We start from the raw sequence: 15382 nt of genomic DNA, 5'->3' as shown, positions 1-15382 counted from the left end.
TATATTAATTAATGATTATAGTTTATTATACATTAATACAATAATTACGTGTAACAATTAACTATGCAGTGATTAATTATAAAAAATTAAAAAATTAAAAATTAAAAAATAACATGAATGCTTATAATAAATATATATATATATATATATAAAAAGGAACAATCGAACAAAAATAATTGATCAAATGCTTACTTTAACACAATATATATTTTTCTGTATTATTAGTTAATAATATATTTCCGTTAAATTTAAAATTTTTGGTTTAATTAATGTTTACTTTAATAATATTTTAAATACCACTATTAAATCACTAATTTAATACGGTAATTAAAAATAAATATGATGAATAAATAAATAAAATTATTTTATTAATAACACAATATGGATTTTTTACGTTGTATTAATTAATAATATATTTCCACAAAATTAAAAAATGATTAGTTTAATTAATTATAAAAATGGGATAATTATTAGATTTTTTACGTTGTATTTATTTAGTATTTTCATTTCGTAATTATTGTATTAAATTAGTGATTTAACAGTCATAATTAAAATATTATTAAAATAAATATTTGATAAATTGTTTTGGTTTAATTATCCCATTGTTATAATTAATTAAATCAATGGTTTTAAATTTTGTGGCAATATATTATTAATTAATAATACGAAAAATATATATATTATGTTATTGATAAAATAATTTATTTATTTATCATTCTTTTTATTATTGTATTAAATTAGTCATTTTTAATGTTAAAATATATCTTATGTTATTAAAAAATAATTTATTTATTTATTAATTATATTAGTTTATGTTATTTTTTACTTTTTTTATAATTTATTCTAGTCACACATAATTATTATATTAATTTAAAATAAATTGTAATCATTAAGTAATATAATATAGTCTTTCATTAATTACTTTATTTATATATTTTAATACTACACATTAAATCACTTATAAGTGTAGTAACCATGTTTATTTTGGTTAATTATCTGTTTGAGTATATGCTCTATTTAAATATATTACAAAAAGTTATTCATTCTCCTGTTTATATTATATTTTTCATTTTGGGGCACTAATACTGGAATATGTTTTCCAATGTATTTTAACACCCAAGGATGAGTTGAAGTTTAATCAATTCATTTAAGATGAATTGAAATCTTCACTTTATTTCAAGCTCGTTGTGGACTAACCCAAGGATGAGTTGAAATTGTTAAGTAAGCGGATTATGTATAGGATTCTGAATAAAAAGCTTAATGACCACAATTACAATCAGTAGATGGTGTGGTTCATCTTGGAAGATCTATCTAAATGCCCTTTGCTTTAAGTCTAACACACTTGCAATATATCTTATTTTGGCTCAAAATTTTCAAGAAAATTCCAATTCTTCTAATGTTCTCTAATTCTAATTACATAACACTAAGTGTATGTATAGCATATATTTTGAGGTTTATTGTGAAGGTTAATTTCAGTGAACTATACATATTTGTATCTATGAAGAATAGATAATCAAAAGCAAAATGAGTAAGAATCCTAAAAGTTCAGATCTCTCTGTCTCTCTCTCTCTGTTATATGCTTGACCTACTTTTCTAAAAAAACTGGTTTATGCTTCGAAATTCACTGGTGAACTAGTGAGGTAGTTGACTACCTTTAGACTCGAGCGAAGAAAAACACAAGTTGCTTTTAATGAAAAAATTAATTATTCTATTTTACTGTTCTATTCTATTTGAAATTTGATGCTTGCCTATGTCACTGGTCCTCATCTAATTTCTTATTCCTTAATATAAGTATCATTTATTTTACTGGTCATTAACTCCCAAAAAACTTTATCGATGGCCGTGTGGTCTAGTGGTATTCTTCTTACATTAGGTGCGTCAGGTTGCGCCCAATTTTTTTTTTTTTTTTTTTTTTTGAATTGTCTCTATGCCTGAAGCTAATAGCATGTAGTTGTTTAAACTTCTATATAATGCTTTTGTGTTTGAATTGGCAATCAACAATTTCCTTACAATTGTTTAAGACAGGTCTCAGGTAGCATCCAAGAAGTGTTAAAAGCCTTGGAGAAAATTGCCAACATACTGAGGTTTTATGTTTTCTTTTTGCCATGTCTCTTCAATTACTCTTCTTTTTATCACTTTTTGTCTTAGTCTTTTATTTCCTCGCTGTTTCTTATTTATTTAGGGAAAATCCACCAAACAAAGTGATTGCAGTCATGCCTACATACAACATTGGTTCTGCTCAGTCAGATTCACCGCATTTGGCACTCTCTTCAGGTTATTAGTCCCACTTCAAAAAATGCTTGGAGATCTGTTACTTTATAAGCTTGAACTCTAGGCATCCTAAGTTGGTAGTCATTTTGGGATAGAACTTGACCCATCTTTGACATAGCATCAGAGCCTGTCTTAAATTAGGTCCCCATTCAAAATTGTCCACATGTAAGAGCCATAAAGAGAGCTCACGTGGGGAGAGTGTTAAAAATGGTCCCACGTAGATCAAATATTGGAAAGATCCTATGCTTATTTATTGGGAAGAGGCTTCATAACTAGGCTAATCATTTTAAGATGGATCCAAGCTCAAACTTATCGTGGTATCAGAGCTAGATTTTTGCCTCAGTGTTTGTTTGTGCCCTATCTGTATTAGTGCATATTGTAGGCTCATTTGTTTGTTCTATTGGGCTCGGAGATGAGAAGTGGTGTTAGCTTGGGTATTAGTCCCTCATCTGAAAATTGTTTAGGGATTGGTTTTATAAGCTTGAGCAATAGGCATCTAAAGTTGCTAGTCATTCTGGGATAATTCTTGACCCAATTTCACGAGTCATCAAGATCAGTTTGGGCTTATCCTGATTCCAGGTCGGAAAACCCTGCTCCTACGTCACATTTGTGAGTCGGATATTTGACCTCTTGTGGGCCTACGTCATGGTAACGGCTGCGCGCGTACATGCAACCGGGCGGAGGAGAAACTGTGGCGACAGAATGCGACTGGAATAAGGGTGAAGCCGTCAAGGGAACGGAAAGTTCCAATATATGATTCTGTTTTGTCAGGATCAAGCCATTTCTCCGGTTTTTTAGTGGCGAATGTCTCTCTTACAGAAGAAAAGAATGCTTTGTTTTCGCTGAATTCTCAAGGATATCACCGCGGCCATATTGGGATCTCGGAGACTTCTGCTTTTACCTTCTATGGAAGGCAACGCAGATGGGTCTAAGGATGATCAGGGTGACAGACCTCTCCCCAATTCGATGAGTGCGACTTTCCGGTTAGATCATGTCGGAGAGGTCGTCGTCACCATAGATTCGGATGCGTTGTCCTGGAAGACGGTTAGAGCCGAGGAAAATGTGGGTTTATTTATTTATTTTTCATTCTCAACTTTCCTCCTCCTACTAGATAAACGAGCAATTATAATTATATTCATGCTGCTTGATTGTAAACTTATTTAAGTTTTAAGTTTGTCTTGTTGAGTTCTCGCGTATGCTACTGATTAGGCGTTTTGTCGCTTAAATTTATAACTTGTGATGCTTATGCTCGTCGAATTCATCTTTTGTTGGTGGGACTCACCTGATATGGTGAACAATTTATTTTTTTTAGAACCGAACTTGCTCTTTTGTCGTGGAGATGGAATTGCTTGAGACCTGATTACCGTTGCAGTTTTATGAATTTATGTATGCCATGATACCTGGAAACGAGAGAAACTTTGGGACTCGTCTTAAGCTTAGTTATTCTGTATGATTTATTGAACTAGGAATTTTTCGCCATTGCCAATTGAAAAACAAATTTGTTAAATGATTTAGATTTACTTGAAAAAGGAATTTCATACTAGCATTTTGTTACAAATTTAAGTAGTTTAGTACTGAATTTTGCTTCTGAGGGTGGGTTCCCTAGTTTGCAGCATAATATAAATGAGTTACTTGCCTTTTGCAACAGATTGTTATTTTAGTACTCTATTTTTTATTTATTTATTTATTTTTGTACAATTTAAGGACATCATGATTCCAAAAACTAGTTACATATGCGTAACCATGCATTAGATGATTCTCTGTTTGAGGATGTGGAGTACATCAAGTTTGTTTTCTTGTCTAATCAAAGATTGATATCTGGGGTTGGAAAACTACTACTCTGAATATATATGACTGTCATCTTTTAGAAAAAGAATACTTACGATCAAAAAGAGGTTTTGGAATAGTAAGAATTATTTGGATGCTATAATCAAGCAATTTGGTTCTTTCATTTCAATGTATTCAATTTGGATAGCTCAGTTCTCTGCTCCTATTGCCTTTCAAAGAAAATTTTCAATTAGTACTGAATACTGAAAATTTGTTAATTGTGTTGCCAGAAGCGGGATTGCCTGTGCTTTGGCTCAAACGTTGAGACTGAGATTAGATTTTCAGATATTTATGCTGCCGATTTCATCAAATGGGGACCAATTCATGAACCAATCATCCCAAAATCTGGAGCACACTTTTTATCACGGGTTTCTATGGTTATGGTCTCTTGTTGTTTATGCTTCTCCTTGATATTTTTAAATCAATGTTTTTGTAAATCTCATAGGACAGATTTGTTCTGCATGCAGATGTATCGTTTTGCTGTGCATGCATTCCAAAAATCTCAGACTCAAAATTCCCCTTGGGTACCAGTTATGTACATTTTTGGGTACAATGACACTCAGACATGCCTCATGTGGACGAAAAGAATTAATGCTTCTTTAAGTTTGCAAGCTGGGAGGCCTAAGAACCTATTGGTACATCTTTTTAATTCTTGATGTCTGAATTTTGCTTCAGTTATGGTTTTGAGAAGAGGCATCCCTGAGCTTTTCTTTCTGCCTCAACGATCAGGTCTTTGTCCATCCATTAAGTGGTAAAGGGAAAGGCCCTAGAACTTGGGAAAGTGTTGCTCCTATATTCAACCGTGCTAAAGTAAAAACAAAGGTGACTTTTCAGAGTGCATTTTTATAAGTAGGTTAAAATAAACGAACACCATTTTTTTTGCAAGTTGGGAGCAAATTTTGGGTATAAAGAACTTCTCCACTGAACTCTGATGTATTCAGGTGGTGGTGACAGAGAGGGCTGGGCATGCATTTGATATGATGACTTCTTTTACAGATAGTGACCTTAACTCCTATGATGGTGTTATTGCTGTAGTAAGTCGCTAATTTCTGTGCTAGATCACTAGCTTAACTCCTATAAACTCTTCTTTACTTCTTTGAAAAAATGATAATGCATTGATATTAGTCTTAACATTCATATCTAAATGATTCTACATCAACACCGTGAAAATTTGACATTATTCTGTGAGATGTTTTTCGCTTCTGTTTGGAAGATTGATTGTCATTTGTTTTAAGGACTAAATTTCCATGACTCTTACCTACTTATTCCATAGTTACTTGATTCTTAGATTGATTCGGTTTCTATACATGCCCAGGGCGGAGATGGTTTCTTCAATGAAATATTGAATGGGTTTCTCTTGTCAAGGCACAATGCCCCTTACCCACCAGCTCCTGCAGAGTTTATGAACTCTGTTAGTAATAACAAGAATCACAGTGGACAGGGAGTATCTAACAGCAGCAGCAGCAGTGTTGGCCCTACGTTGGATCAAGGTGAAGACCAAGAACCTCTTCTTCGTAGTCCAGAGGCCATTGCTTCAGTCCACAAAAATTTCAGTATGTGCCCTAAATTGCTTTTCTATATGGAGGCCCTAATGCATTACTGGGTTTTCTTGTCTAGGATTTTACTTGTTAGGGTGAATTCGCAGATGATGGTTAGGCCCTAATATGTTCTTGTGCTTACATGGATGACAGGAGTGAAGGATGGATCACACAACTTGGGTTAGTTTATATCTTTTCTTTTATCCTAAACAATTGCATTGGACAATTGAACACTTGTGATTAATATAACTTTTTGGTGGTTTATTGGAATGAAGTATCTTAAAGGCCTTCAGCTTTGATGATTATGCTGTTGTTGGTTTGGTATTGCAGATAGAGAGCCTGTACTCTCATTGCCACATGAATGGTTTAGATTTGGAATTATACCTGCAGGCTCAACTGATGCCATAGTGATTTGGTATTTCTCATATTCATAATTCCATTTAATTTTTTAAGTTCATTTGTAGTCCATGCAAATGGGCACTTACATAGGCTTGTTACTTGAGATGGTTTGGACATGTCAAAGGAGGCATTATAGTGCATTGATGAGGAGAGATTTTGTCATAACAGTTGAGGGACTGACAAACAAATAGAGAAATAGAGAAGTGCAAATGACATTGACGGAAGTCGTGAGGAAAGGTAATGATGGAGCTAGCTAAGGATAGAGTTGAATGTGCGAGGGTTCACATTACTGGTGCCATTGTAGTTAAGATAAGACGATGATCATAATGATAAAAAAGATTGTGCACACTTTTCTAGGCAGGCTATCATGCCCATTGGTGCATAACATTGGGAAAGCAATGGAACTGAAATTAGTGTCTTCTCCTTTTTTATTGTATTTGTTTGGGAGAAACAGATAAATGAGATGAGAATTGGGGAATAAAGACCAACAGTAAAACTGGCCCTATTGTGAAGAGCTTTAATGATGAAGAAGAAGGTAACTTGTAATGTTTTCTATTTTCAAGAGAGGAAATTTTGGCTAAAATTTTCTATTCTCCAAATCATTTTATTCAAAATATTCATTATTTTGAGTGTGTTTGTTCTTGATGTGTGTAAAATTTTTTTATCCATGTAGGAAGAGAGTAATTACATAATTTCCATGTCTGCAAGAATGGACCAGTTTTTTGAGAGCCCATTGACACATGCATAGGGAATCGGTGATTCCTTGATTTTGATAATTACACTACGAGACTGTTGGAATCTCAGGGTTTTATGTTAATACTATTTTGACAAGAGTGATAAAACAAAAGGAGAGAAAAACGGAGCTTGATACCTTCTGTTGAGAAAAGATAGAGAGTTACGATAGAGTGAGAAAGGATATAGCAGAGAGGATATAGAAAGAGAGTGGGAAAGTAGTAGAATTATTTTCTGTTGCTCAGCTCAACCCTTCTCTAGGTTTTATTAATGATGGCTTAGTATCAAAAGTACAAAAATACCCCTCAATAAGTTAATAGAAGGATAACTAAGTGATATAACTACCCAGAAAAACAAAAATAAAATGACTGCTTCAATTCTTCATAGGGTTAAACTGAGACATATGAGCATAATCCAAAAAAAAAAAACAGAGACATGAATATTTCTTGCCATTTTTTATTATGCATGGCTTTATCTTTGGTTTTTGACTAAATTTTCCCTTAAGTTGTGAAACTCTTTGAGACCTTTTTAGCAATCCAATGTCTTTCTTTGCAGTACTACTGGCACTCGAGATGCTGCTACATCTGCTCTGCAAATTGTCCTTGGTAAAAAGCGACATCTGGATATTGCTCAAGTTGTCAGATGGAAAACTAGCCCTTCATCCATAGATGCACCTTCTGTCCGTTATGCAGCTTCTTTTGTTGGGTCTCTCTCCCTCTCCCTCTCTTTCTCTCTCTCTCTCTCTCTCTCTCTCTCTCTCACACACACACACACACACACACTACTAAGACACTTACATGTGCATATGAATACACTATCATAGTTACTGAAAGTGGGTGCATTATGTTAAGGTTACTAGGCCTGGCACCGTAAGTGCCACTTGCTCAAATTGCTAGTTCCACCTCCTTCAATCTCTAAGCAGTTGAGGTGTGATCCCTCTACAAATACAGTGTCACTGTGCAGTGACAGTACCTAGTATTTGTCATGCTGACTTAATGCATCTTGAAAAGTTCAGCTAGGGGAAGAAAAATAAATTCAACCACTCTTTGGTCTTTGGCAATTGTCAAAGCAATAATGGGGACAAGTAAACCAAGACAAATTAGCTTGAGTGGGAAGCATTTCATGGTAGGGAAGATGATGGAAGATGCTAAAGTCTTCTTCATTTCTTTTAACTTCGGAAACCAACTAACAGGTATGGATTCTATGGGGATGTCATCAAGGAAAGTGAGAGGTATCGGTGGATGGGCCCTAAACGCTATGATTATGCTGGAACAAAAGTGTTCTTGAAACACAAGTAACTTCCTACCTCTGCTCCAACTGCTTGATTCTTCAGTCTGGCTTTCACTCCTTTAGTAGCCATTCTTATGAAGGTTTCTTCTTTCAGGTCATATGAGGCAGACGTAGCATACGTAGATGTCAAAACTGTGAATCCACCAGCTGGAAAAACTTCTACTGCCAGTGGTACACGACAGTGGTGGAGATTGCCAAAAACCCACGATAAAGTGACTTGTTCTGTGAATTGTCCTGTTTGTGATGCAGAAACAAAATCCGGCTGTGATTCTGAAGATCTAAAATGGCTTCAATGCAAGGGGCGTTTCCTAAGTGTCGGTGCAGCAGTGATTTCATGCCGCAATGAAAGAGCTCCTGATGGCCTGGTGGCTGATGCACATCTTGCTGATGGGTTCATGCATCTGATACTTGTTAAAGACTGTCCTCATCCTCTCTTTTTATGGTAACTGGAAGAAAATTTGCATAAATCTTTAGCTATTAAAAGTTTCATAAATGTGTACACATGTTGTAACCATGATTACGACTGTCCCTAAAATCAAGTGATTTGGATGGTGTAGGCACCTTACGCAGCTTGCAAGAAAAGGTGGTCGTCCTTTAGACTTAGATTTTGTGGAACATCATAAGGTATGATTATCATCTAAATCACTCATTTATTTTTCTAGAAGAAAATAAAAAAATGTCATTTAATCATGATCCCAGACAACTGCATTCACCTTCACGACATCAAACGACGAAAGTACCTGGAACTTGGATGGAGAGCTCTTTCCAGCATGCCAACTCTCTGCACAGGTGTTCAGAGGTTTAATCAGCATGTTTGCATCTGGGCCTGATGTGTAGAACATGTATTTGTAGTTAAAAGGTGAGAATCCCGAAATGCTCCTTCTCTGAAAGATTGGTCTAACTTTCTGCATTCCATAGCTCTGAATATTCTTGACAATGAATTACATTATGATCATACCAGGGCGTGAAGCTCGTGATTTTCCAGCATTTCTTCATGGCAAATTGACCCTTTATAACCAAGGTCTTGAACTTTGAAACCTATTAATTTCCTGTTTCTTTGTAAATAAATGCTTTTTGCACTAACTCTGATAAGTTCCCATGTAGGAATTTGGTACACAGCCAAGTGAATGTCACAGAAGAAATAAGACAAGGATATGCTGATACACTATATGTATTAATGGTGAAATCACCAAGCAATTTTACTGCATACTTCTGATTGACATAACCTCGAGAGCTATAGATGGGGCTTAGGGTCTTCGACCTTGTGACTAAAATGGGGTCTTTGTTATCGAATTCATGATCCAGAAAGTGCTTTAGGTTGTTTCTAATTGGACCGAATTTTCACAATCGGATGATTATAGAGAAGCAGGTGTGGAAAGATACAAAAGGAAAATAAAGGGGGTTGAGTCAGTCAATATTTGCAAGAAAAAAACATGTCTAAGCAGATGATAGGAACTGAAGACTTACTGCCTTTTCTTTTCTCTGTTTTTTTTTTTATGATGGATACCGGCTATATACGGGTCGGTATTGCTAAAATATACTGAAAATATTTTGTTGGACCAAAATTTTCTGGTATTTATATCAGTTTTAGAGGGTAGAAAAATAATTTTTTTATTAGCAACCACAGGAAACTTTAAAAACATATAAAAAAAGCATTAAGATCATCCATGACTTTTGATCCATCTTATCTCTACCTTCTTGTTATTATTATGTAGTTGGATGGTGACCAGACTGAGCCAAAGTCAGGGAGAAGTACTAATTGCAGTAGGGTGGAGTCTGATTCCCTGCCACAACCTGCCTTATCCCAATTAGTCAACCTAAGTGCGTCCTAAATCAACTTGAAGAGTCATAAAACCATGCTTAAAAAGCAGAAGTAAGAAGAAATTTCATTCTCACTTTCATAGATTAGGTATAATGTATTTGTAGATTTACAATTCTTCAGTTATACCTTCATTTTGAAGGATAAGATGGAGGTATTCGTGCATGATTTCCTGAAAGTAGGGAATGGAGAATTAAAAAGAATCAATTCCCTTGAAATATAGTCTGATCGCCTAAATGTACTATTGGGTTTTAAATTAGTGTTTACATGTAGCACCAAAATTATTTTATATACCCATACCCTCTAACAAAGGGATGATCTAATACGAAAGTTATTTTAGTACAAAATATGCGAAATATTATCTCACCCGTCCGATCATGATCAACGATTATCTCAGCCATCTAATTATGATTGAACGATTGAGATGGGTTTTCGTATTGGATTAACTATACCTCTAACATAGTCACTTGACACTAACTACTAGTAAAATGCATCAACTTAGTATAAGTTCGGACGGTTGGGATATTCCTTTTACATGTTTCACATCAAATGGTTTTTCCTATCGGATCATCCGTGCCCACTACTTATCAATAACTACTAATAAAGTGCATCGGCCTAGTACAAGCACAGATGAAATCAACAAGTCAACTTCGAGGTTCATCTATATCATCCATATTGCTTATGTTTTAGCTTATTTTAGCTACACACAAATCGTGTATATGCACATATAAAAGAGAGTTTTATTATTATATTTAATAAGGGAGATACGTAAGTTTGCTCATGTTTACATAATTGAATTACTGATACACAACATACAAGCCAAATGCTGGAGCTAGGAGTGGCTCGAGTTCGGCTCGGTTCGATTCGTTATCTCTCGAGCTCAAGATCAGAAATTGACTCGTTTAAATTAACAAGTCGAGCTCGACCAGAACCAAGTTCGGCTCGTCGATTCAAGAATAGGAGAGGGGGCAACGAGACAACCTAAGTTCAAGGGGGAAAATTATTTTCCCCCTTGGATGGGTTGTCCCGCGCATGTACGTGCACAACGTGTGAACTCGCACGTGGGCTTTTACACGTAAGAGTTTCGCACGTGCGGATTTTTTTTTATTAAAAAAAAACTCTTCATCCTATCCGGATGATGTGATTCCATTCGCCCCAGCCGTTGTCCTTCCTTCGGACGATGCAATTTCATCCTCCTCAACTGCCTCTAGTATTGCTGCTCTTCCACCGGACGAGGCAATTCTGTCCACACTAAACGTTTTCAGTGCCGCTGCTCTGCCACCTTACAATGAAATTCCGTCCGCACCAGTCACCTCCAATGCAACTGCTCTTCCACTTGACGATAAAATTCCGTCCGCACCAGCCGTCTCCTGTGTCGCTGCTCTGCCACCTGACAATGAAGTAATTTTAATATTTTTAACGACATTAAGTAACTAGTAGTGGAAGAGTATTTTTTTATCTGACAATAATTAAATTTATTTTTTTGTTTTTGTCGTAGGTGGAGATTTTGCTCATGCAGGGACGTATATTATTTTCTAGCATGAAGAGAAACAACTATAGTTTGTAAATTTATAATAGATTTATAGATTTTATTTGGGTGATTGTAAATTGATAGTGATATTTCATTTAATTTTGTTGTGTTTGATTATTGTATAGAATTTATTCATAATGTTATACAGTGTATGGAGTGTTTAAACTATTTTATGGAGTGTTTATGGAATGTATAGACAATTTTATGGAGTGTTTATGTAGGTATTATGTATATACATTATGCCTAATTTTCAGTAGATGTCATGCCAAATTTTATACAGGTATTATATACATAGATTATGCCTAATTTTAAGTAGAGGTCATGTCCAATCTTATACATGTATTATATATATAGGTTATTCCCAATTTTATATAGAGGTCATGCACAATTTTATGTAAAATGTATGCATAATTTTATATATAATTTATTTGATATATATTTTAAAAAAAAATTTAAATGTATATTAAAGCTCGAGCTCGGCTGGAAGCTTGGCTCAAAGCTTGGCTCGAACTCGGTTAAAAATTTTGGGCTCGAGCTCGATAACCATTTTAGGCTCGAGAGGTTCAATGCCACCCACTTCAGAAGAAGTCAGGCCTGAAGCTTCCCACCATTTAATTCTTTGAAAGGTCATTTGTGTCTTCCCCAAAGTCTTCTACTCGTTCATGTTCGAGGAATCTTATAACAGGGACTCCACCACCATCCTTCCTGCGGTACTCACCACCGACTGTTTCAATGTCTACTCCCGGCGAGTAAGCTGCATAACTCATCTCCTTGCATGCAGTTGTGAATTCTCTGATCATTCTGCTTTTCTTCCTGTCCTCGTTCTGATTCTACCATTTCTTGCTTCACTGAGGACTTCATCTGATGATTCTTACCATGTTTTTTCTTCTTCTTGTTCTTGGGTCGTGAATCACACAGTTCTCTGCAAATAATTTAGAACTTTTCTTTTTGCGGTTTATTTAGTAAAAGTCTGTTCCATCTGATCAGTTCTTTAATTCTTGGTTTCTGCTTTGTTGTTGTTTAATGGTGTTTCAGATACTACCGGTCTCTTCCGCCAGTTAGCAAGGCCTATGGTGTGCTGTGTTTAATGACTTCATCAGCTTATTATCTGCAACTGTATGACCCAGCAGTTATTATGTTATCTTATGGGCTTGTATTGAAAAAATTTCAGGTGATTAGCTTTAATTAATCACACTTTAATTCTTTCTTAGCATTTCTGCCATTACTTGAACAGAGCTGTCTATTTTAGCTTGTCTGTCATAAAAGTAATCCAAGGGGTGAGAGTACAAGCTTTTAAAATACCATTTTTTAGGAGGGTGGGAGTAATTAACCCGGCTATGATCCCAATTTTATGTTTAATTTAAGATTTTGTTTTTTGTTTTTTCTCTCTCTAAATTTGCTTATATGGTATTGTTCTATCACCTACTCATCTTCTCAAAGTCTCTATCATGCAGGTGTGGAGGCTTATTACAAATTTCTTTTTCCTTGCTCCGTTTTCCATTAAGTTTGCAATACATCTTATAATGCTGTAAGAAATCGATTGACTTTTGTATTATTTATCTAGCTTGACATTAAGGCTATGTTTGGAACACATAAAGTGGAGAGAAAAGAAGTTTATTTTCTCTTGTTCCGTGGAAAATGAGAGAGAAAATGGAAGAGAAATATAATTTGTCTTGGTTGGATACACGAAGAAAATGAAAAATAAAAAAAATAGATATATTTTAAAATTTTGATGATTAAGATTTTCTTTCAAGTTTCTATTTCGTTTTTTTTCTCCTCAAATTCCATCATTTTGTGAGAGAAAATTTATTAAATAAAACTTTTTTCCATTAATGAATCTCTGTTACCAAACAATAGAAAATAACTTTCTCCCCCCTTTTCTTTTCTTTTCCGTCGATTCCAAACATGCCTTACACAAAATTACAAAATTATTTAAAGGGGTTTTCTAGTTATATGTTCATTTGTGATTCTTCCTTTTCTCATTATTCCCCACATCCATCTCCACAAATTTCTTATCTCCATAGATAGTAGTTGTTGAAAGCCTTAAAAAACTTAGAAATGTTAAAGCAAAATGTAAATTCTTTAGATAAAATGATTAAAATGCAATAGTATATATAGAAAGTTTGCTTGGAATTAGCATTACCTAGAGAAAATAAGTTACTTTGATTATGGAAAAAATGAATAAGTGAAATTCTATCTTAAAGAATAAATTTCATTTAAGGCCAAAGAATGTTTAAGTGAGAAGATGTCATCTTTCATCTCAATTTTTTTTTTTTTTTGTAATACTTGCTATTTAAATATGTACTATCACAAAAAAAAAAAAAAAAAAAAAATCTTTTAAGGATTGTGAATCACCCTGAAAGATGCATAGTATGTTTCATTTTTTGTTCCAATTTGTACTTGTTGCCTGGGGCACAGAGCAAGATACGGGGTTCTGCTCGAGAAGGGGGCATTTAACAAGAGAACTGCAGACTTTTTGTGGATGATGATTTTTGGAGCAGCATCTCTTCTGGTAATATTTCATTTGTTTGCATATTTGCACTGTTTTTTATTCTGGTATGTTCTTCGTTTCCATTGCCACCCCAACAAGCATCTCAAAACTCTTTTCTATGTTCATATGATGTCTAGGTACTTGCAGCCTTGCCACCATTATCGTCTCCCTTCCTAGGTTGTTCGTTGGTTTTCATGATTGTCTATGTTTGGAGTAGAGAGAATCCAAATGCAAGAATTAACATATATGGTGTTGTGACAATCAAGGTGAAGTTACCAATTATTTCCAGATGGGTTGTTCTTCAATTCTGTTTCAGACGTGTCTGACCTTTCCAATTTCACAAATTGTTCTTTGATTCGGGAACTGATTTCATGTATCTTACTTTCACAATATCTTGCAGGGGTTTTATCTTCCTTGGGTTTTTCTTGCTCTGGATCTCATCTTTGGAATCCCGTTGAAGACTGGCTTCTTGGGTATTGCTGCAGGTCATTTGTATTACTTCTTGTCAGTTCTTTATCCTCCCTCCACAGGAAGGAACATACTGAAGACTCCTGTATGGGTGTATCCTTTTTGATTCTATGCAGTTTTCAGATTCGTTTTGAACTTTTTTCGAGTAGTATTTTTCTGTTTTGAATATGTGAATTGTTTACAAGTGATGTGGCTTTTTGTGCGGTGAGTTTTCTTTTTCTTTTCTTCCTTAAAAAATTTCTGCAGTCACAAGCTGGTTGTGTACTGGGGTGAGGGAACCCAGGTAAACAGTCCGGTGCCGCCGAATCCGTCTGCAGGTGTGGCATTTCGCGGAAGAAGCTATCGGCTCAACCAGTAGAGAGTCTGAGATCTTTGGAAGGGAATTCATCTTTCAGGTTCCCAAATGGAATGGCTTTTCTTCTTGACTTTATCTCCGAGAGGAGACAGGGTATTTGTTAAAACAACAAAAAGAACAGAAATAACACAAACTGTTTTGATGAGTCTCCTATCCTCTCTTGCTATGAGTCATTTGTGACTGTAATTTTCCTCTTTTATAAAAGGGGAATGATTTGTACTTTATCGTCTCAATTTCAATAGCTACCCAGAATTTGGTTTGTGCTTTGATGTAGCTGAACAATTTCCTTTTTCATTTCTTCTTTGCTTGTTCTCTCAGTCAGTGCTCCTTGCAGAATGGAGGGGGCACGCTTCCTCTCCACTTGTCTTTGTAGCAGCTATCCTTTCAAGAACTAATCGAAGTTCTTTATAAAAATCTCATAGACCAAAACATTGTTTTATATCTATTTTTACCAATCCATAATTCGGATGATCTTATTTTAGAATTCAAAGTCTTCTTCTCCTTCCGTTTGAATCTTACATTGTAGCTGTCTGTGTTCAAATGCCTCTCAGCTTCATTATCGGCAAATTTTAAATCTCAGAATCTGATTTTTCGACGTTAAACACATATAATAACACCAATGGCATTAGAAAAATCCGTTTCCGTCTCTTTCTCTTGTTGA

General features: G+C 34.9%; 2 protein-coding genes across 4 annotated transcripts; both read left to right on the top strand.

Annotated features, from left to right (window-relative positions):
* The first annotated feature begins 2877 nt into the window (after positions 1 to 2877).
* LOC137934449 (ceramide kinase) lies at positions 2878 to 9454 on the top strand. Of its 3 annotated transcripts, none has more exons than XM_068778785.1 (15): positions 2878 to 3333; positions 4329 to 4475; positions 4566 to 4733; positions 4828 to 4920; positions 5040 to 5132; positions 5414 to 5651; positions 5790 to 5816; positions 5967 to 6051; positions 7323 to 7472; positions 7960 to 8061; positions 8152 to 8499; positions 8615 to 8681; positions 8757 to 8916; positions 9019 to 9078; positions 9162 to 9454. In XM_068778785.1, exons 1-13 carry the CDS (start codon positions 3178 to 3180, stop codon positions 8892 to 8894), a joined length of 1812 nt encoding a protein of 603 aa, XP_068634886.1. In that variant the 5' UTR covers positions 2878 to 3177; the 3' UTR covers positions 8895 to 8916; positions 9019 to 9078; positions 9162 to 9454. The 3 variants fall into 3 exon arrangements, with proteins under 3 accessions (XP_068634886.1, XP_068634887.1, XP_068634885.1); XM_068778786.1 differs by having other exon boundaries at positions 4329 to 4481; positions 5414 to 5588; XM_068778784.1 differs by having other exon boundaries at positions 4329 to 4481.
* Positions 9455 to 12139: 2685 nt separating this feature from the next.
* On the top strand, positions 12140 to 15020 carry LOC137934037 (derlin-1.1-like). Its single transcript, XM_068778231.1, has 7 exons — positions 12140 to 12156; positions 12443 to 12578; positions 12862 to 12935; positions 13826 to 13919; positions 14036 to 14164; positions 14299 to 14459; positions 14613 to 15020. Exons 1-7 carry the CDS (start codon positions 12140 to 12142, stop codon positions 14722 to 14724), a joined length of 723 nt encoding a protein of 240 aa, XP_068634332.1. The 3' UTR covers positions 14725 to 15020.
* Positions 15021 to 15382: the final 362 nt, after the last annotated feature.

This window comes from Aristolochia californica, unplaced genomic scaffold (genome assembly GCF_029961685.1).
Source record: "Aristolochia californica isolate CCGP_79_NKW_82.1479 unplaced genomic scaffold, dmAriCali1.0.hap1 SCAF_6, whole genome shotgun sequence".
Lineage (NCBI taxonomy): Eukaryota > Viridiplantae > Streptophyta > Magnoliopsida > Piperales > Aristolochiaceae > Aristolochia > Aristolochia californica.
Note: the sequence above shows the minus strand (reverse complement) of the source record. Positions and strands in the feature narration are given on the sequence as shown.